We start from the raw sequence: 24000 nt of genomic DNA on the forward strand, positions 1-24000 counted from the left end.
CTAGCAACACAAATGACTCACAATTGTGAGAAGAACATTCTACAGTTTGAGCCGAGAACTAAGAACAGACGCTCACACTGCCAGCACATTTACAACTGTACATTTACAACTGTACATACACAACTGTAAATGTAAATATGATAAGACAAGTGAATGAAACAGACTTACACTGAACTACTAATCGCAAAAAGTTGAGGCTTCAGAGCAAACCCTCGACTCCGTTGAGGGTACAACCAGGTGAGGACAACCAGCTAGTAACCCGCCCTCCCCCCCTCCCCACACATACACACACACACAAGGCTAAAGGAGCTGAACCTCATGTCGCTGGAAAACAGAAGGGTAAGGGGAGACATGATAACCACCTACAAAATTCTCAGGGGAAATGACAGGGTGGACAAAGACAAACTCTTCAACACTGGTGGGACACGAACAAGGGGACACAGGTGGAAACTTAGTACCCAGATGAGCCACAGAGACGTTAGAAAGAACTTTTTCAGTGTCACAGTAGTTAATAAATGGAATGCACTAGGCAGTGATGTGGTCGAGGCTGACTCCATACACAGTTTCAAATGTAGATATGATAGAGCCCAGTAGGCTCAGGAACCTGTACACCAGTTGATTGACAGTTGAGAGGCGGGACCAAAGAGTCAGAGCTCAACCCCCGCAAGCACAATTAGGTTAGTACAAGACCGCGTTACCAGAATGAAATATATATTTAATAACGCCGACCCTCTTTACACTAGTGTACAATGTTATAAATTGTTTGATTAAACCCGCGGTGTATTTAGCGACCCGCAATAACCGCGATATTTTCAAACACGGGTTTTTTTTTTGTCCTATAGAACCAGAAGAACAAAAAATTTTATTGAAAACATTCAAGGAAGGATGAGAATTTTAATCTTTAGTAATTGAAATTTTCCTTACGACGTCTGAGTTATAGGGAGTTAATTTAACTTCTCCGGAGAAGTGAATGAGGAGAGGCGATATGATCCAAGTCTACAAGTGGATGAAAGACATTTAAATGCCTTAAATTAAACAAGGTCGTGTCAGACCAAGTCAGTGTTAGTAGAACTTGGATCACTGGATCTCTCTCTCTCTCTCTCCTTATAGCTTTCCTTATTTCTTCCCTCTCTCTCTCTCTCTCTCTCTCTCTCTCTGTCTCTGTCTCTCTCTCTCTGTCTGTCTGTCTGTCTGTCTGTCTGTCTGTCTGTCTGTCTGTCTGTCTGTCTGTCTGTCTCTCTCTCTCTCTCTCTCTCTCTCTCTCTCTCTCTCTCTCTGTCTCTCTCTCTCACCACCAACCTCCACTCTCTCTCACTCTCACCACCAGCCTCCCCTGTCTCTCACTCTCACCACCAACCTCTCTCTCACTCTCACAATGACGCTCGTTTCCAATGTGTACATCTCTTCCTTTCTTATAAACTTATTCTTATTTCCTCTCTTTCCTTCTCTCACCAGACTTCCGTCTCACTCTCACTCTGTCTGTCATTTTAAATCCATATCTCTGTCTCGCTGCAAATCCCCGTGTGGCTTGTGGCTTTACCTGCCGCTCTCCAAGGACAGTCACGAGTATACAAAAAGCTATGAGAGAGAGAGAGAGAGAGAGAGAGAGAGAGAGAGAGAGAGAGAGAGAGAGAGAGAGAGAGAGAGAGAGAGAGAGAGAGAGAGAGAGAGAGAGAGAGACACAGAGAGAGAGAGAGAGAGAGAGAGAGAGAGAGAGAGAGAGAGAGAGAGAGAGAGAGAGAGAGAGAGAGAGAGAGAGAGAGAGAGAGAGAGAGACAGAGAGAGAGAGAGAGACACAGAGAGAGAGAGAGAGAGAGAGACACAGAGAGAGAGAGAGAGAGAGACACAGAGAGAGAGAGAGAGAGAGAGACACAGAGAGAGAGAGAGAGAGAGAGAGAGACACAGAGAGAGAGACACACACACAGAGACAGAGAGAGAGCGCCTCGCCACAGAATGAGCTCGGGGGAGCAGAAGAACTCTAGCAACTCCACCCAGGTACATCCAGGTATAGAGACGTATAAAACACTTAAAGGAATTGACAGAGTGGAAAAAGAGGAACTGTTCACAGTGAATCCCCATAAAACAAGGGCCAGGAGCTGAAGCCTAAGACTCAGATCAGTCTCAGGGGTTTCATAAAGCTTTCTTTAAGCGTAAGAAGAGTGGGAAAGTGATATGAACTAAGGGAACACGCTGAAGAAGCAAACTACATTCATAATTTTAACCTATCTTGAGTGTTATCTTGAGATGATTTCGGGGCTTTAGTGTCCCCGCGGCCCGGTCCTCGACCAGGCCTCCACCCCCAGGAAGCAGCCCGTAACAGCTGACTAACACCCAGGTACCTATTTACTGCTAGGTAACAGGGGCATTCAGGGTGAAAGAAACTTTGCCCATTTGTTTCTGCCTCGTGCGGGAATCGAACCCGCGTCACAGAATTACGAGTCCTGCGCGCTATCCACCAGGCTACCAGGCCCTCAGATATGATAGGAAAATAAATCCGGAGTCATTGCATTAGACAACCTGTGGATACAAAATCGGGGTCCAAGAGCTAATGCTTGATCTTGTAGGTTCAAATAGTTGAGTACACACACCCCAACCCCCCTAGGGAGCCGGTGGCTGAGCGGACAGAGCACTGGACGCGTGATTATGTGGTCCTGGGTTCGATGCCGGGCGCCGGCGAGAAACAATGGGCAGAGTTTCTTTCACCCTGATGCCCCTGTTACCTAGCAGTAAAATAGGTACCTGGGGAGTTAGTCAGCTGTCACGGGCTGCTTCCTAGGGGTGGAGGCCTGGTCGAGGACCGGGCCGCGGGTACACTGAGCCCCGAAATCATCTCAAGATAACCCTGAACCTGTCTCCTCAAGTCCACATCAAGATGATATAATCAGCGGCTCGTGGCTGGCGAAGTCGTAACTGTCGACTAGTTCAAAGACCCTGAGTTCGATTCCCAGGCGAGACAGAAACAAAACGGCAATGTTTCTTTTATCTGATGCATCTGTTCACCTAGGTGTAAATACGCACGTGGGAGTTCCACACAAACACACACATCCTAGACATGTGTGAGTGAGAGAAACATGTGTAGAAAATATATGATACAAGAAAATAAGGTCGGGAGTCATTAGATATGCGAGGGTTAGAAAGGCGGGGTCCAAGAGCTAAGAGCTGGAGCCTGCCGAGACAGTAAGTCCACAAAGAGAGGGGCCATAACCCGCTCTGCTCGTCACAATGACCTGACAAAGAGCGCCTCAAAGAGCTCCTCAAAGAGCCGTCTTGGCCGCCCACAAGACACCAACACAAAAATAAAACTCTAAAAATCTCTTTTTTTTTTGGTTGCATTCTTCCTCCTGACGCCTGCTGACGCATGCTGACGTCTGCTGACGCATGGTGACGTCTGCTAACGCATGGTGACGTCTGCTGACGCATGCTGACGTCTGCTGAGGGCTTGCTGAGGCCTGCTGACGTCTGCTGACGCATGGTGACGTCTGCTAACGCATGCTGACGTCTGCTGACGCATGCTGACGTCTGCTGAGGGCTTGCTGAGGCCTGCTGACGTCTGCTGACGTTTGTTGACGCCTACTAACGCCTGCTGACGTCAGTTGACGACGCCTGCTGACGCCTGCTGACGCCTCGGCGCAACGGTGTGGTGTTCACATGTGTGTGTGCACGGCCAAAGGGGATTTGAAATGCTTTCTTCAGAACGAAAGTGAGGTCCCCCTCACTATCCCCCCCCCCACCCCTCACTGCTCCCCGTCACACAAGGGGAAAAAAGGGACATTTTACCTTTCCATCAAAGGGGTTCCCAAACCCCTTTTAGCCCTTACATAGCTAAATGGTCTTCATCGCTCTAAGGGGGAAATCCGTCTCGCTCCTCGCAGAAGAAATAATTAGGTTAGAGGCAGCGAGGCCTCGCCTCCGGCCCTCACCAGCCGGAACTCACCAAAGAATGAGGAGAACTGTTGTTTATAACGGGGGCCCCCTGGCACTGTGAGGTGTGCCTCGTGAGGCGAGTAATGAGGTGCCCCCTGAGGCCTTCAAGACCGCCATCTTGGGGCACTGTGCCTCTCAGGGCAGTCATTCGTTTTTTTTAAGACGTGGCGTTAAGATATGTTGGGTTATGTTGGGTTATAACGGAGGTATTGGGAGGCATCACACTGGCTGTGGTGTATGGTGATCTGTCACCATACTGTGGTACAGCAGTGTATGGTGTATGGTGATCTGTCACCATACTGTGGTACAGCAGTGTATGGTGTATGGTGATCTGTCACCATACTGTGGTACAGCAGTGTATGGTGATCTGTCACCATACTGTGGTACAGCAGTGTATGGTGTATGGTGATCTGTCACCATACTGTGGTACAGCAGTGTATGGTGATCTGTCACCATACTGTGGTACAGCAGTGTATGGTGATCTGTCACCATACTGTGGTACAGCAGTGTATGGTGATCTGTCACCATACTGTGGTACAGCAGTGTATGGTGTATGGTGATCTGTCACCATACTGTGGTACAGCAGTGTATGGTGTATGGTGATCTGTCACCATACTGTGGTACAGCAGTGTATGGTGTATGGTGATCTGTCACCATACTGTGGTACAGCAGTGTATGGTGTATGGTGATCTGTCACCATACTGTGGTACAGCAGTGTATGGTGTATGGTGATCTGTCACCATACTGTGGTACAGCAGTGTATGGTGATCTGTCACCATACTGTGGTACAGCAGTGTATGGTGTATGGTGATCTGTCACCATACTGTGGTACAGCAGTGTATGGTGTATGGTGATCTGTCACCATACTGTGGTACAGCAGTGTATGGCGTATGGTGATCTGTCACCATACTGTGGTACAGCAGTGTATGGTGTATGGTGATCTGTCACCATACTGTGGTACAGCAGTGTATGGTGTATGGTGATGAATGACACCATACTGTGGTACAGCAGTGTATGGTGTGTGGTGCAGTGTGATGACTATCACCATACTAAGTAGCAGCAATGTGAAAGGGGCTCTGATAATGAGTGAAGGGCTCTGATAATGACTGAAGGGGCTCTGATAATGAGTGAAGGGCTCTGATAATGACTGAAGGGGCTCTGATAATGAGTGAAGGGCTCTGATAATGACTGAAGGGCTCTGATAATGACTGAAGGGCTCTGATAATGACTGAAGGGCTCTGATAATGAGCGAAGGGCTCTGATAATGACTGAAGGGGCTCTGACAATGACTGAAGGGCCCTGATAATGACTGAAGGGGCTCTGATAATGACTGAAGGGCTCTGACAATGACTGAAGGGGCTCTGATAATGACTGAAGGGGCTCTGATAATGACTGAAGGGGCTCTGATAATGACTGAAGGGCTCTGATAATGAGTGAAGGGGCTCTGATAATGACTGAAGGGGCTCTGATAATGACTGAAGGGGCTCTGATAATGACTGAAGGGGCTCTGATAATGAGTGAAGGGGCTCTGATAATGACTGAAGGGCTCTGATAATGACTGAAGGGGCTCTGATAATGACACTGAAGTTTTAATGAGAGAGTTGAATGTGTTGCCAGAGGTAGGAGGACCAGTTAAGGGGGTGACTAAGGGGGGAGGGAACCATTAATGGGGAGGGAGCAAGGACGGTAGTTAACCTATTACTTATAATGGCACTAAATGCCAATTACAAGCGCCATTTTCTCTTACAAATGAGGGTTTTACTTCTGAAAAATGATGCCAGTAAAACAGAATGGCAGTGTTATGGCAATTAGAGGAAGGAACAGGTAGAATTAATCACTGTCTAATTACCCTCTCTCCGTTACCTGTGATTACTTGCTTCCCCTAATCAATAATTACTCCATTTCCATATTAATAATTACTCCCTGTACCCTCACTAATACCTAGTTCCTTTCTCCACTAATACCTGTCCCCTGGAAAAACTTCAACACAGAGCGACATACATCACCCCAAAACTAGGTCGACTCTCAGAAGCCTGAGAACCACACAACAAACCGGACATGATAAGGCTCATCTCACCGAGTCCCTTAAAATAATAAATCAATCGGAAGACGCTAATCCAACTCATTTCAATGCCCAATGTAAATCACACAAGGAGGCAACAGCTCCAATCTCAAGAAGCATGATTGAAGGACTCGACTGACTTTTCTCCCATAGGGGTTATCTTGAGGTTATCTTGAGATGATTTCGTTTTTTTTTTTAGTGTCCCCGCGGCCCGGTCTTCGACCAGGCCTCCACCCCCAGGAAGCAGCCCGTGACAGCTGACTAACACCCAGGTACCTATTTTACTGCTAGGTAACAGGGGCACAGGGCGAAAGAAACTCTGCCCATTGTTTCTCGCCGGCGCCTGGGATCGAACCCGGGACCACAGCATCACAAATCTAGCGTGCTGTCCGCTCGGCCGACCGGCTCCCCATCATCGGGAATATTGAGGGACCATTGATTAGCCGTCGGCTTCTTGTCCCCCACCCCACCCCCCTTCTCGGTGGCCACTGGAGATTGTGTCCCTCAGGTAAGGTAAATTCAGGTAGAGATGTGACCTCGCGACTCAAATAACGAACCAAATTGATAACTACTCCAATAAACAAAAGATAACCAAAGTCAACAACCAGTGTTGATTAGTTTAATAATTAAAAGAAAAACCGCAAAGTAGAACAAAGTAGAGTTGTGGGAAGCTACTACCAGCTATCATACCAGGGAGCCGGTGGCTGAGCGGGCAGAACACTGGACGCGTGATCCTGTGGTCCAGGGTTCGATCCCGGGCGCCGGAGAGAAACAATGGGCAGAGTTTCTTTCACCCTGATGCCCCTGTGACCTAGCAGTAAAATAGGTACCTGGGGAGTTAGTCAGCTGTCACGGGCTGCTTCCTGGGGGTGGAGACCTGGTCGAGGACCGGGCCGCGGGGACATTATGCCCCGAAATCATCTCAAGATAACCAAGATAACTTAAAGATAACTAAGATACCTTAAAAGATAGCCTCAAAATAACTTAAAAGGTAACCAACCTCAAAATAACTTAAAGATAGCCAAGATAACCTCGACAGAATGAGGTTCCGGGCCCGATACGAGGTTCTTATCGATATATGAGGACAGATCATTAATTTACCATTACCATAATGTCTACTGGAGCAAGCTCGAGCCTCGAGCACTCATAATGTCCTCACACCTCACAGTGAGGGTGTAGGTGGTCCTCACACCTCACAGTGAGGGTGTAGGTGGTCCTCACACCTCACAGTGAGGGTGTAGGTGGTCCTCACACCTCACAGTGAGGGTGTAGGTGGTCCTCACACCTCACAGTGAGGGTGTAGGTGGTCCTCACACCTCACAGTGAGGGGTGTAGGTGGTCCTCACACCTCACAGTGAGGGTGTAGGTGGTCCTCACACCTCACAGTGAGGAGTATAGATGGTCCTCACACCTCACAGTGAGGGGTGTAGGTGGTCCTCACACCTCACAGTGAGGGTGTAGGTGGTCCTCACACCTCACAGTGAGGGTGTAGGTGGCCCTCACAACTCACAGTGAGGGTGTAGGTGGTCCTCACACCTCACAGTGAGGGGTGTAGGTGGTCCTCACACCTCACAGTGAGGGGTGTAGGTGGTCCTCACACCTCACAGTGAGGGTGTAGGGGGTCCTCACACCTCACAGTGAGGGTGTAGATGGTCCTCACACCTCACAGTGAGGGTGTAGATGGTCCTCACACCTCACAGTGAGGGGTGTAGATGGTCCTCACACGTCACAGTGAGGGTGTAGGTGGTCCTCACACCTCACAGTGAGGGTGTAGGTGGTCCTCACACCTCACAGTGAGGGGTGTAGGTGGTCCTCACACTTCACAGTGAGGGGTGTAGGTGGTCCTCACACCTCACAGTGAGGGTGTAGGTGGTCCTCACACCTCACAGTGAGGGTGTAGGTGGTCCTCACACCTCACAGTGAGGGTGTAGGTGGTCCTCACACCTCACAGTGAGGGTGTAGGTGGTCCTCACACCTCACAGTGAGGGTGTAGGTGGTCCTCACACCTCACAGTGAGGGGTGTAGATGGTCCTCACACCTCACAGTGAGGGTGTAGATGTGGGTGTCACCCACCGAACTGACAAAGTCCGGAAATATTAAACTTGTCACTTCTCTCAGAAATACTTTTACATATTAACTGCTAAGCTTACTCTTGAGTTACGCTCCACCATCCTGTCATCTCCCGTCCGTACCAATGAGACAGAGACGGGCAGACGGGCCCGTCCAAAACACACACCGAAACTACGACGTTGGTACAACGTTCCAACAAGTTTTAACACCTCCTAACCAGTTATAACAACCAATATAGCAAGTTGTAACAACGTTCTAATACGTCATAAACACGTTAAGCCAAGATGTAACAACTTCATTACAAGTTGTAACAAGCGGAAAATAGAGACAGTTTCGGTTTGTGTTTCCAGGGGAGAGACGGGCAGACGGGCCCGTCCAAAACACACACCGAAACTACGACGTTGGTACAACGTTCCAACAAGTTTTAACACTTCCTAACCAGTTATAACAACCAATATAGCAAGTTGTAACAACGTTCTAATACGTCATAAACACGTTAAGCCAAGATGTAACAACTTCATTACAAGTTGTAACAAGCGGAAAATAGAGACAGTTACGGGTTGTGTTTCCAGGGGAGAGACGGGCAGACGGGCCCGTCCAAAACACAAAACTTGTCTGTGACATTTCTATGTGTTTTTTGTCGACTCTTTCCCCTTGAGAAGAGAAATAATCCTCGCCTCAGTGTTCATGGAAATATATTCCTGCTCTCAACGTCAGACCAAAGTCTACTTTTACTTTACTTTTCATTTTGAGGAACCATGGGTGAGTTACCCATGGGTGAGTTACCCATGGGTGAGTTACCCATGGGTGAGTTAATTATATTGTGTTATCCAAGGGTGAGTTACCCATGGGTGAATTACCTACGGGGCATTATCCAAGGGTGAGTTACCCATGGGTGAGTTAACTACGAGTTAAAACAGTAAGTTCGTATTCTCTTTAGCAGGATGTAAAAAAAAAATATATGCTAGAAAACACGTGTAAAGGGGACCCAACTAGTTTTGTTCAAAATGCTGTTAGTTTTGTTTTTAATACTACAATAAAGCCTAGATTTGTAGCTATATTTTTGAGCTTCATTTTAAGGAACTGAGACAATGCCCTTCATGCGTTGCTGAACGTGAATGGCCATTGACTGTTCTTTATATATATATATATATATATATATATATATATATATATATATATATATATATATATATATATATATATATATATATATATATATATATATTTTATATGAACTACATTTCACTGGAGTATATATGTTAACTTTTTTATATAATTTAAATCTGTGTATTCAACATATATATACATAAATACATAGAAATATATGTAGAAGATACGATTGAGAAAAGTAGGTCAGGAGTCCGTATATTAGATACACAGACGGCTAGAAAGGTGGGTTCCAAGAGCTAAGACACTCGACCCTGCAGACACACACACGCAGACTGACCCTAATCCCCTCATTAAATTTTAAAATTTTTGCCCGAGGGGTAAGTTTATTGGGCAGCGTCACTCATCCTGTGAGTGGACACACCGCCATAGTGACAGTATTGGGCAGCGTCACTCATCCTGTGAGTGAACACACCGCCATAGTGACAGTATTGGGCAGCGTCACTCATCCTGTGAGTGGACACACCGCCATAGTGACAGTATTGGGCAGCGTCACTCATCCTGTGAGTGGACACACCGCCATAGTGACAGTATTGGGCAGCGCCACTCATCCTGTCAGTGGACACACCGCCATAGTGACAGTATTGGGCAGCGTCACTCACCCTGTGAGTGGACACACCGCCATAGTGACAGTATTGGGCAGCGCCACTCATCCCATGAGTGAACACACCGCCATAGTGACAGTATTGGGCAGCACCACTCATCCCATGAGTGAACACACCGCCATAGTGACAGTATTGGGCAGCGCCACTCATCCTGTGAGTGGATACACCGCCATAGTGACAGTATTGGGCAGCACCACTCATCCCATGAGTGGACACACCGCCATAGTGACAGTATTGGGCAGCGCCACTCATCCTGTGAGTGAACACACCGCCATAGTGACAGTATTGGGCAGCGCCACTCATCCCATGAGTGAACACACCGCCATAGTGACAGTATTGGGCAGCACCACTCATCCCATGAGTGGACACACCGCCATAGTGACAGTATTGGGCACCGCCACTCATCCTATGAGTGAACACACCGCCATAGCAGCATGTACAACACTCCCCAATAGGAAGAAAACCCCGCTTACCTCATTCCCCTCCACTAAGGAAGGCACGTGTACCCAGCTGGCTCAAAGCTCCCAGTTCATCTACACACTCTTCACCTGCTAGTAAAGCAAATACAATTTTCCCCCCAGCGTATAATTTAAGTCATGGCCCACGGTCACACTCCCGCAGATCAAAGCTGACGGAGACCCTCTATTACAGCACTCCTCGGCCGCCCCCTCATCGCCAAAGCTCCTTCACATCTTGGCGGATTAAAATTTCATCAAGTTGAAGCGACATGGTTTACGAAATTAAAATCTATTTACAATAACGATTTAAAAATCTATTTACCGTGAAAATATACTTTCTACATAATCATCTTTTATCAGGATGGTAAGTTTAATATACAAGCGAACTCTTTTTCCAGGATCAATACTCAGATTCTTTATATTCTACGATAGAGTAAACACTGGTTTAAAAGCTCTATAAAGCAAGAGGTAACTTACGTAGCAGAGCATGTTGATGGTGGTGGTGAGAGCCTGCGTCAGCAGCTGCAGCTGACAGATGTCCTGACAGCCGGGGGCGGCGCCCCGGACAGGGAGCTGACCCTTGGGAAAGGTCTTTCGGTAGATGAGTTCCTCAGCGCCGTCAGGAGTTGCTTCTAGTAGAGCAGGGAGGGACCAGGGGGCTGGAGCTTGGGCTCGACTACTAGGGTCGAGGCCTCGACGACTGTCTGGGGCCAACACCGTCATATTGGGCCGCCTTCAGGCTCGACACACCGCAGCCTGACGGAGCCACTACAGGAGAAGGTCGCAGTCCAAGGTCCCATAGGGCTTGTTAATTCGCTGTAGTCCTTATGGTATCTTTCTCATATTCATACACACGCACTAATATTTTCCTGCTTGCTCTCAAACCCCAAATATACAACAGTATGTATAATACTTTTAACGATTTTAATTTTCCATTTTTATCACAGATTCTTCTAATGAAGTCTAACTTGTCCCAAAAGTATTTTTTACACTAAAGTTAGTTTTGAAAAATATTCCAAACGTCGCCAAAGTTTTATTGGGGACTTAACATACATTAATTTACTGCAGCGATTATCTAGTGAATAGGAGCAGAGGTGGTGAGTACAAGATTAACTGATGGATTAATAATTAATCTGGCACGTTAATGAGATCCCTGGAGATCTGGACCCAAGAATTGATCATTTATTTTTGAGTTAAGGTAGAGTATAGGGCCGCACTGCCCTGGCTCCTGACTAGAACAGGTAACAGATAGTCTGTCTTCTATCCTCTGGCAAGATGAGGGTCCCACAAGCCTCTAACTCACTCTGCCTCAACAGGAAGATGGTGTTCCCGGAGAGAATAATGAGTATGAATGGGTATGGCTGAGTATAATACGGTGAGAGATAGCATAGATGAGTGTGCATGAGTACGAATGGAAGAGGCGACGACTCGAGAGATGAGGCACTTTGAGGAGGACCCCCCTTGAGGAGGACCTCTTGAGGAGGACCTCTTGAGGAGGACCTCTTGAGGAGGACCTCTTGAGGAGGACGCCTTTGAGGAGGACCCCTTTGAGGAGGACCCCCTTGAGAAGGACCTCTTGAGGAGGACCCCTTTGAGGAGGACCCCTTTGAGGAGGACCCCCTTGAGGAGGACCTCTTGAGGAGGACCTCTTGAGGAGGACCCCTTTAAGGAGGACCCCTTTGAGGAGGACCCCTTTGAGGAGGACCTCTTGAGGAGGCAACTACTTTTGTGGACTTTCCCCAGGCAGGAGGAAGACCCCCTGGCTCCTACCTAGGTTCCTCACCCCTGGGGAGGGGTGAGGAAGCGTCTCAAGACTCCACCACAAGTCCCAAACAATTTTTAAGCTGTCACTCACGAGGCTCTCAGCGACACACTCCAAAATTACTCCCACCAACTTATGAACGTCTTATTAGCTATGTTTTACTGCTCATGCCCCACGCAAATGTAAAATTTATATATATATATATATATATATATATATATATATATATATATATATATATATATATATATATATATATATATATATATATATATATATATAAGATTCTTAAATTTATGACTACCCATTTTTTATTTGAAAGCAAAATTGGACTTTTTCATTAAAAAATAGGATTATCTTGGGCAATTTATGCACTTTAAGCCGAAGGAAAGTAAATTTTCAGTTCAAGTTCATTATGCAAATTTTTTATATTATATATACATATATATATATTTATATATTAATATGCAAAACTGCTGAGACCGATGAAGACCATTTTTTATTTATATAAATTTTATCCGAGCAAGAGTTTGAAAACCTTCTCTAGTAAAGGGCTTGATTAGCCTTTTCTCGTCAAGAGTTTCATACATTTGTTCTAAACTTCATGTTACTGCAACTGAAAAACACCAGGGAGACAGGATCCCCACATACAAAATACTCAGGGTAACGGACAAGGCAGGCAATGACAAACTATTTGGCACGCTTGGTACACAAACAATTTAATGCAGGTAGAATCTATGCCAGAATTTACCATAAGTATACTACAAGAATTGTTCAGATGTAGTTGGGACAGCCCTCATATGATTGAACCATGTACACCAGCTGGTTGAATGATGACAGGTGGGGCCCAAGAGTTGAAACTCAACCTTAGCTAGCCAAACTAGGCTGGAGACATACCTGGTTGATGGGGTTCTGGGAGTTCTTCTACTCCACAAACCCGGCCCGAGGCCAGACTTGACTTGTGAGAGTTTGGTCCACCAGGCTGTTGCTTGGAGCGGCCCGCAGGCCCACATACTCACCACACATATACAACAACAACAACAACACACACACACACACACAAACTCAACTCTGACCAACACCCACAACGTCTCCCCCCACACTCCCACCATACCCCCACCACACCCCCCACACCCCCACACCCCCACACCCCCACACCCCCACCACCACACCACCACACCCCCCTTAAGACACCAAAGGTGACCCCCACACCCCCACACCCCCTCCACACCACCACAGCCCCCTTAAGACACCAAAGGTGACCCCCACACCCCCACACCCCCTCCACACCACCACACCCCCCTTAAGACACCAGAGGTGACCCCCACACCCCCCATACCCCCCACCACACCCCCCTTAAGACACCAAAGGTGACCCCACACCCCCACACCCCCTCCACACCACCACACCCCCCTTAAGACACCAGAGGTGACCCCCACACCCCCACCACACCCCCACACCCCTACACCCCCACCACACCCCCACCACCACACCACCACACCCCCCTTAAGACACCAAAGGTGACCCCCACACCCCCCCCTACACCCCCTCCCCCCATATGATACAGACAGAACTAACCAACCAATCACCATGCAAATTTGCCATTAATATGCTGAGCGAAAAACTGTAAACTAATTCACTATTTTTACTTTCAACGAAAGGCGAGACTGACAGTTACTGTGTACGTTGACGGTGAGAGACTAACAGTTACTGTGCACGTTGACGGTGAGAGACTAACAGTTACTGTGCACGTTGACGGTGAGAGACTAACAGTTACTGTGCACGTTGACGGTGAGAGACTAACAGTTACTGTGCACGTTGACGGTGAGAGACTAACAGTTACTGTGCACGTTGACGGTGAGAGACTGACAGTTACTGTGTACGTTGACGGTGAGAGACTGACAGTTACTGAGCACGTTGACGGTAAGAGACTGACAGTTACTGTGCACGTTGACGGTAAGAGACTGACAGTTACTGTGCACGTTGACGGTAAGAGACTGACAGTTACTGTGCACGTTGACGGTAAGAGACTGACAGTTACTGTGCACGTTGACGGTAAGAGACTGACAGTTACTGTGTACGTTGACGGTGAGAGACTGACAGTTACTGTGCACATTGACGGTAAGAGACTGACAGTTACTGTGCACGTTGACGGTAAGAGACTGACAGTTACTGTGTACGTTGACGGTGAGAGACTGACAGTTACTGTGCACGTTGACGGTAAGAGACTGACAGTTACTGTGCACAATGACGGTAAGAGACTGACAGTTACTGTGGAGGTTGACGGTAAGAGACTGACAGTTACTGTGTACGTTGACGGTAAGAGACTGACAGTTACTGTGCAGGTTGACGGTGAGAGACTGACAGTTACTGTGCAGGTTGACGGTAAGAGACTGACAGTTACTGTGCAGGTTGACGGTAAGAGACTGACAGTTACTGTGCACGTTGACGGTAGGAGACTGACAGTTACTGTGTACATTGACGGTAGGAGACTGACAGTTACTGTGCACGTTGACGGTTAGAGACTGACAGTTACTGTGTACGTTGACGGTAGGAGACTGACAGTTACTGTGCACGTTGACGGTTAGAGACTGACAGTTACTGTGTACGTTGACGGTAGGAGACTGACAGTTACTGTGCACGTTGACGGTAAGAGACTAACAGTTACTGTGTACGTTGACGGTAAAAGACTAACAGTTACTGTGCACGTTGACGGTAAGAGACTAACAGTTACTGTGTACGTTGACGGGAGGAGACTAACAGTTACTGTGCACGTTGACGGTAAGAGACTAACAGTTACTGTGCACGTTGACGGTAAGAGACTAACAGTTACTGTGCACGTTGACGGTAAGAGACTAACAGTTACTGTGTACGTTGACGGTAAGAGACTAACAGTTACTGTGCACGTTGACGGTAAGAGACTAACAGTTACTGTGCACGTTGACGGTAGGAGACTAACAGTTACTGTGCACGTTGACGGTAGGAGACTAACAGTTACTGTGTACGTTGATGGTAAGAGACTAACAGTTACTGTGCACGTTGACGGTAAGAGACTAACAGTTACTGTGCACGTTGACGGTAAGAGACTAACAGTTACTGTGTACGTTGACGGTAAGAGACTAACAGTTACTGTGCACGTTGACGGTAGGAGACTGACAGTTACTGTGCACGTTGACGGTAGGAGACTGACAGTTACTGTGCAGGTTGACGGTAGGAGACTGACAGTTACTGTGCACGTTGACGGTGAGAGACTGACAGTTACTGTGTACGTTGACGGTAGGAGACTAACAGTTACTGTGCACGTTGACAGGAGGTCAGAGGAGGAAGGAAGAAGTCAGACCGTGAAAAACAGTAATACACGAGTGGGAAAATAGTTTTTGTCCATCTACCCTAACGAGTCCAACATGGCGGCCACAATCTAATAATCCTTAACTTTACACACTTTCTTATTTAACATAATGATTCAGACTTTTGGTCTGAAGTGTGTGTGTGTGTGTGTGTGTGTGTGTGTGTGTGTGTGTGTGTGTGTGTGTGTGTGTGTGAGTGTGTGTGTGTGTGTGTGTGTGTGTGTGTGTGTGTGTGTGTGTGTGTACTCACCTATTTGTATTCACCTATTTGTGCTTGCAGGATCGAGCATTGACTCTTGGATCCCGCCTTTCCAGCTATCGGTTGTTTACAGCAATGACTCCTGTCCCATTTGCCCGTGTGTGTGTGTGTGTAAATCACGACAATTAACACGTGATGTGTTAATTGTGACAGTGTCACAATTAAAAATTGTGACATTGTCACAATTGTTAAAATGTGACAGTGTCAGACCACGGAGGAAGAATTGAAACAGGAATTTCCTTTAGTACTTTCGTATATTAATATATCTTCAGAAGGAATGATTTTTTAGGCATTGAAGGAATGTAACTCAGAAAAAATAGTCATATATATATATATATATATATATATATATATATATATATATATATATATATATATATATATATATATATAACAATACGAACATATTGTTTAATTAAAAAATTACTTTTCAATTAAAATCCACAATGTTTTGAAGGCTCATTAGCATTCATCGTCCAATATAAATTACAAAAAATCGATTTGAAATTAACAGTTAACATACAACTAACACTTAAAACATGATTATATTCATAAGAGACCAACATAACACTAGTAATTAAAAATAGATAAAAACGAAAAAATTTAAATATACAAAGTCAACTCACGTAATGATCAAACAAAGACATGATAACATTCAACAAAGACAATAAGGAGTAAATAAAAGTCACAATTAAGATGCTAAAGATTCAAAGATTCTAAGTAAGACCCAATTAACCCAATCATTACCAAATTACCCATAACAGAGTCACACAAACAAACCCAAATATTATTAATTAATAGACACCCAATTGTTATTTTCAGTATCACATTTAAACGGATAATTATAAAGCACAACTTGCTTTATAAAGGAGCACCAACAACGCATATTAAGGGGGGACTAAACAGGAATATAATGACGCGACAATGACACATGCGAGGAATAATGATAGTGAGAACACAGACAAGTCAGTCGGCTGTCAGAAAGAACTTTAAGTTCTTTTGTTTAAAGAACGTTTAAGAACGTAAAGATGTTTAAAGAACTTTAACCAAGTGGAAGACACTACATGAGGAACTTGTCCAATAAAGAGTTATATTCAATAAAGAGTTATAAATGTAATATGTCCAGAAGACTGAGTGGAAAAAAAGTCACTATATTGAACTAATGATGGTCGAAAAGCGGTGCTAATAGAGGAGATGTTCGACCCTATAAGCTCAACTAGGTGAGCAGAACTAGGCGAGTACACCCAGCCAAAGCCACAAGCCTGCCATTCTACCACTCTACACCACAGCAAGTCTACCACTCTACACCACAGCAAGTCTACCACTCTACACCACAGCAAGTCTACCACTCTACACCACAGCAAGTCTACCACTCTACACCACAGCAAGTCTACCACTCTACACCACAGCAAGTCTACCACTGTACACCACAGCAAGTCTATCACTCTACACCACAGCCAGTCTACCACTCTACACCACAGCAAGTCTACCACTCTACACCACAGCAAGTCTATCACTCTACACCACAGCAAGTCTACCGCTCTACACCACAGCAAGTCTATCACTCTACACCACAGCAAGTCTATCACTCTTCACCACAGCAAGTCTATCACTCTACACCACAGCAAGTCTACCACTCTACACCACAGCAAGTCTACCACTCTACACCACAGCAAGTCTATCACTCTACACCACAGCAAGTCTACCACTCTACACCACAGCAAGTCTACCACTCTACACCACAGCAAGTCTACCACTCTACACCACAGCAAGTCTATCACTCTACACCACAGCAAGTCTACCACTCTTCACCACAGCAAGTCTACCACTCTACACCACAGCAAGTCTACCACTCTACACCACAGCAAGTCTATCACTCTACACCACAGCAAGTCTACCACTCTACACCACAGCAAGTCTACCACTCTACACCACAGCAAGTCTACCACTCTACACCACAGCAAGTCTATCACTCTACACCACAGCAAGTCTACCACTCTTCACCACAGCAAGTCTACCACTCTACACCACAGCAAGTCTACCACTCTACACCACAGCAAGTCTATCACTCTACACCACAGCAAGTCTATCACTCTTCACCACAGCAAGTCTATCACTCTACACCACAGCAAGTCTACCACTCTACACCACAGCAAGTCTACCACTCTACACCACAGCAAGTCTATCACTCTACACCACAGCAAGTCTACCACTCTACACCACAGCAAGTCTATCACTCTACACCACAGCAAGTCTACCACTCTACACCACAGCAAGTCTACCACTCTACACCACAGCAAGTCTATCACTCTACACCACAGCAAGTCTACCACTCTTCACCACAGCAAGTCTACCACTCTACACCACAGCCAGTCTACCACTCTACACCACAGCAAGTCTACCACTCTACACCACAGCAAGTCTACCACTCTACACCACAGCAAGTCTACCACTCTACACCACAGCAAGTCTACCACTCTACATCACAACAAGTCTACCACTCTACACCACAACCAGTCTACCACTCTACACCACAGCAAGTCTACCACTCTACACCACAGCAAGTCTACCACTCTACACCACAGCAAGTCTACCACTCTACACCACAGCAAGTCTACCACTCTACACCACAGCAAGTCTACCAGTCTACCACTCTACACCACAGCAAGTCTACCACTGTACACCACAGCAAGTCTACCAGTCTACCACTCTACACTACAGCAAGTCTACCACTCTACACCACAGCAAGTCTACCACTCTACACCACAGCAAGTCTACCAGTCTACCACTCTACACCACAGCAAGTCTACCACTGTACACCACAGCAAGTCTACCAGTCTACCACTCTACACCACAGCAAGTCTACCACTCTACACCACAGCAAGTCTACCACTGTACACCACAGCAAGTCTACCAGTCTACCACTCTACACCACAGCAAGTCTACCACTGTACACCACAGCAAGTCACATTATGTAGCCCGGGGGGAGCCACTCTTGACGCCACCGCCAACATCGTGGCCCTAAACAACTTTCCAGCAAGCGCTGCACAGAATTAATTTGGTGTCCTCGAACTTCAGAAGGACAAGAAGAAGGATATTGTGTGTCCGCCGAGTGGTGACAGGTGGGACGACACCCACTTGTCTGGTGGTGGTGGTGGTGGTGGGGGGGGGGGGGTGCTGGGGTGGTGGGGGGTGCTGGGGTGGTGGTGGGTGGTGGTGGGTGGTGGTTGGTGGTGGTGGGTGGTGGTGGTGGGTGGTGGTGGTGGTGGGTGATGGTGGGTGGTGGGTGGTGGTTGGTGGGGGTGGTGGTGGGGAGGTGGTGGTGGGAGGTGGTAGTGGGTGGTGATTGTGGTGGCGGGGGTGGTAGTGACTATGCCCCCCCAAAACATGCCAGAGAGAAGCCTACCCACCATACACAAGATAATACACACACACCAAGCCTACACACACATGCTCATACACACACACACACAACACAGCAGGAACACCACCACACACCTACATCACTCACACACAAACATTCACGTAATTAAGAGGTGGAGAGAGAGAGAGAGAGAGAGAGAGAGAGAGATATTATAATTAAAACAATATATCACATCACAAAGTATAATCCCAGCAAGCAGAACACTTCTCTCTTTACTTTACGCCAGGAAAGGTCGCCAGGCTTTATTTAGCACACCTTTGTAAAGCTCGGTACAGCAGTCTTGGTTAAATATAATTAGTAATGTCATTAGTGCACCCACACTCAGCACCCTTAAGTAATTTCCTTAATGAGATCTGTGAGCCTCGGTATCCATGCCGACAGTGATACCATGGTACCCATGCCTACCATGGTACCCACTCCTACCATGGTACCCATGCCTACCACGGTACCCACGCCTACCATGGTACCCACGCCTACCATGGTACCCACGACTACCATGGTACCCACGCCTACCATGGTACCCACGCCTACCATGGTACCCACTCCTACCATGGTACCCACTCCTACCATGGTACCCACGCCTACCATGGTACCCACTCCTACCATGGTACCCACTCCTACCATGGTACCCACGCCTACCATGGTACTCACGCCTACCATGGTACCCACTCCTACCATGGTACCCACGCCTACCATGGTACCCACGCCTACCATGGTACCCACGCCTACCATGGTACCCACGCCTACCATGGTACCCACTCCTACCATGGTACCCACTCCTACCATGGTACCCACTCCTACCATGGTACCCACTCCTACCATGGTACCCACTCCTACCATGGTACCCACGCCTACCATGGTACCCATGCCTACCATGGTACCCACGCCTACCATGGTACCCACGCCTACCATGGAGCCTGGTTGATGGGGTTCTGGGAGTTCTTCTACTCCCCAAGCCCGGCTTGACTTGTGAGAGTTTGGTCCACCAGGCTGTTGCTTGGAGCGGCCCGCAGGCCCACATACCCACCACAGCCTGGTTGGTCCGGCACTCCTTGGAGGAAACAATCTAGTTTCCTCTTGAAGATGTCCACGTTTTTTTCGGCAATATTTCTTATGCTCCCTAAACGTTAGGTCGTCAGACATTATTATTCCCAAATCCTTTACATGCTGTTTTCCTACTATGGACACATTTGATTGTGTTTTGTACCCTGTATTATGTTTAAGGTCCTCAATGTTACCGTACCTGAGTACCTGGAATTTATCACTGTTAAACATGTTATTTTCTGTTGCCCAGTCGAAAACTTTATTAATATCTGCTTGAAGTTTCTCAATGTCTTCAGTTTTTTAGTTAGTTTAATTCATTTATTATGCCCCCTATACCCATCTTGTGGGCGGTAGTGGAAAGGGTTACAGAGGTACATAATGGGCTCAGGGACTGAACCCCATAATTCATTTAGCTAAGCAAGTTACAATCTTGATGAGCTAGTTACAAAATTCAGTATAAGTCGTCACATCAACAATGGGTTCGAGATCGACCACAAGTACAGTTTCTAAATGAAGCAACTGACATATGTGGAGAGCTAGTGTCAAAATTGATATGTTTGTCCTGCACACCGCCCCCCATCCAGTGGGCAGCGGTGGATAGGTTACAATCACTCAGTTACTACCTACAGTTAGCAAATTGGGGATATTTGGCTAAAATTTCTGGTAGCAGATAATTTTGAATGAAATATTTACACATGCTGATTTGTGTGTTATCTGCAAAGGATGATACGAAGCTGTGACTTGTATTTTGTCTATATCTGATATGAGAATAAGGAACAGCAGTGGTGCAAGGACTGTACCCTGAGGTACAGAGCTTTTAACTGCGCTTGGACTCGGTTTTATATGGTTGACTGTTACTCGCTGAGTCCTGTTTGACAGAAAACTGAGTATCCAGCGTCCTACTTTACCGGTTATTCCCATTGACCTCATTCTGTGTGCTATCACGCCATGGTCACATTTATAGAAAGCCTTTGCGAAGTCCGTGTATATCACATCAGCATTCTGTTTTTCTTCTAATGCCTCAGTGACTTTGTCGAAGTGCTCAAGTAGCTGTGAGAGACACGATCTTCCTGCTCTAAATCCACGTTGGTCTGGGTTGTGAAGGTCATTGGTCTCCATGAAATTGGTGACCTGACTCCTTATCACTCTCTCAAATACTTTTATTATGTGCGACGTTAGTGCAACTGGTCTATAATTCTTTGCCAATGCTTTGCTCCCTCTCTTGTGTAGAGGGGCAATGTCTGCTACTGTAAGTGCATCTGGTATCTCCCCTGTGTCCAAGCTCTTCCTCCACGCTATACTGAGTGCCTGTGCTACCGGCACTTTGCATTTCTTTATAAATATTGAATTCCATGAGTCTGGACCTGGGGCCGAGTGCATGGGCATGTTTTCAATTTCTCTTTCAAAATCTAGTGCGCTCGCGTTGATATCAGTTATATTTACAGGGGTTTGGATATCACGTATAAAGAAATTGTCTGGATCTTCCACTTTCATGTTGTTTATTGGAGTGCTAAACATGTCCTCATACTGCTTTTTTAGGATTTCACTAATTTCTTTGTCATCCTCCGTGTATGAACCTTCACTTGTACGAATAGGTCCAATACTGGCAGTGGTTTTTGCTTTTGATTTCGCATATGTGAAGAAGTATTTTGGATTTTTCTTTGTTTCCTGAATTGCTTTCTGTTCTAACTGCCTTTCTTCAGTTTGATATGAGTGTTTCAATTTCCGCTCGATTTCTTCAATCTCCCTATTTAAATTATTCCTTCTTTGACGGGAAATTCGTGTCTGCATAAGCAGTTCCGTTATTTTTTTCCTTCTTTTATAATGTCGTCTGCGTTCTCTTTCTACGTTAGATCTCTTTCTGGCTTTCCTCAAAGGAACATGTTTTAGACAGACTTGATACGCTTCCGAAGTCAGTTTTTCTATTCCTTCTGTAGAACTTGCATTACTTAGAACAGTTTCCCATGGAATGTTTGTAAGTTCCCTGTTTATTATCTCCCAGTCTATCCTTTTATTATTAAAATTGAATTTACTGAATAGCCCCTCTCGCTTGATCAACGTTTTAGGTCTATTCTGAGCATTGATGGTCGTTTGCACTTCAATGAGCTTGTGATCTGAGTATGTGGTATCTGATATCGTAATGTCTCTTGATAATGTTTTCATTGTTTGTAAAGATCAGATCTAGAACATTTTCATTTCTCGTTGGCTTTGATATCTGCTGATTGATTGAAAATTTGTTACAGAATCTAAGTAGTTTTCTAATCTGTGGTTGGTTAGTGCAAATGGTCATTAATTTTTGCTAAGGCTTTACTACCCCCCTTGGGCAGAGGAGCTATATCTGCAGATTTAAGTGCTGCTGGTATCTCCCCTGTATCCAGGCTCTTTCTCCATATTACACCGAGTGCTCTCGCTACTGGTACTTTACATTTCTTTATGAATATTGAATTCCAAGAATCAGGCCCAGGAGCTGAGTGTATGGGCATATTGTCAATTTCTCTTTCAAAGTCTTCTGAGCTCGTGTTAATATCCGTTATATTATCTGCAGCTTGAATGTCATTCATAAAGAAGTTGTCTGGGTCATCAACTTTCATGTTGTTTATTGGTGTGCTAAACATAGCCTCATACTGGCTTCTTAGAATTTCACTAATTTCTTTGTTGTCCTCTGTGTTTGTCGTTGGTTTCTTTCAAGGAAAGAAACCAACGCTCTGTTTGGTGTCTGGAGGGTTCTTCATGAGTAGATTGGCCGTTTTCTTGTTTTTGTAGTAAATTGTTAATTGTATCTTCTAATTTGTGTCTGTGGTGATAACGTTCCCATTATTAACTTTCAGCAGAAGAAAATGTATATATGCTGGTTAGCATTGCAAATGTGTGGCCACGTTTGTGGTAGAAAAAAAATTATCTTTCAGGACAATTGTGCTTGCGGGGTTGAGCTTTGGCTCTTTGGTCCCGCCTCTCAACTGTCAATCAACTGGTGTACAGGTTCCTGAGCCTACTGGGCTCTATCATATCTACATTTGAAACTGTGTATGGAGTCAGCCTCCACCACATCACTTCCTAGTGCATTTCATCCGTTAACTACTCTGACACTGAAAAAGTTCTTTCTAACGTCCCTGTGGCTCATGTGGGTACTCAGTTTCCACCTGTGTCCCCTTGTTCGCGTCCCACCAGTGTTGAACAGTTTATCTTTATCGACCCTGTCAATTGCTTTGAGGATTTAATAGGTAGTGATCATGTCTCCCCTTACTCTGCTGTCTTCCAATGTCGTGAGGTGCATATCACGTAGCCTTTCCTCGTAACTCATGCCTCTTAGTTCTGGGACTAGCCTAGTGGTATACCTCTGAACTTTTTCCAGCTTAGTCTTGTGCTTGACAAGGTACGGGCTCCATGCTGGGGCCGCATACTTCAGGATTGGTCTTACATATGTGGTATACAAGATTCTGAACCTTACACAGGTTCCTGAAGGCTGTTCTGATGTTAGCCAGCCTCGCATATGCCGCAGATGTAATTCTTTTTATGTGAGCTTCAGGAGACAGGTTTGGTGTGATATCAACTCCTAGATCTTTCTCTGTCTGTTTCATTAAGAACTTCATCTCCCATTCTATATCCTGTGTCTAGCCTCCTGTCCTCCTGTGTGTGTGTGTGTGTGTGTGTGTGTGTGTGTGTGTGTGTGTGTGTGTGTGTGTGTGTGTGTGTGTGTGAGAGAGAGAGAGAGAGAGAGAGAGAGAGAGAGAGAGAGAGAGAGAGAGAGAGAGAGAGAGAGAGAGAGAGAGAGAGAGAGAGAGGGAGGGAGGGAGAGAGGGAGAGAGAGAGAGAGAGAGAGAGAGAGAGAGAGAGAGAGAGAGAGAGAGAGAGAGAGAGAGAGAGAGAGAGAGAGA

The 24000-nt window shown here is 46.1% G+C and overlaps 1 protein-coding gene across 7 annotated transcripts in view; it reads right to left on the reverse strand.

The window, feature by feature from the left end:
• The window catches only part of CASK (peripheral plasma membrane protein CASK), a 942297-nt gene that overhangs the window by 282857 nt on the left and 635440 nt on the right, over window positions 1-24000 (reverse strand). For 3 of the 7 annotated variants that reach the window (XM_045728953.2, XM_045728952.2, XM_045728954.2), the window contains exon 1: window positions 10767-11734. The exons of 2 other annotated variants lie outside the window; for them this stretch is intronic. In XM_045728953.2, the coding sequence (XP_045584909.2) occupies window positions 10767-11012 (246 nt within the window). In that variant the 5' untranslated portion in view covers window positions 11013-11734. Of the gene's footprint in view, window positions 1-10766; window positions 11735-24000 lie in introns of those variants that run through there. 2 more of the 7 variants (XM_069317357.1, XM_045728956.2) reach the window with 2 other exon arrangements.

The sequence above is a fragment of the Procambarus clarkii genome, chromosome 87 (assembly GCF_040958095.1).
Source record: "Procambarus clarkii isolate CNS0578487 chromosome 87, FALCON_Pclarkii_2.0, whole genome shotgun sequence".
NCBI classification, from domain to species: Eukaryota; Metazoa; Arthropoda; class Malacostraca; order Decapoda; family Cambaridae; genus Procambarus; species Procambarus clarkii.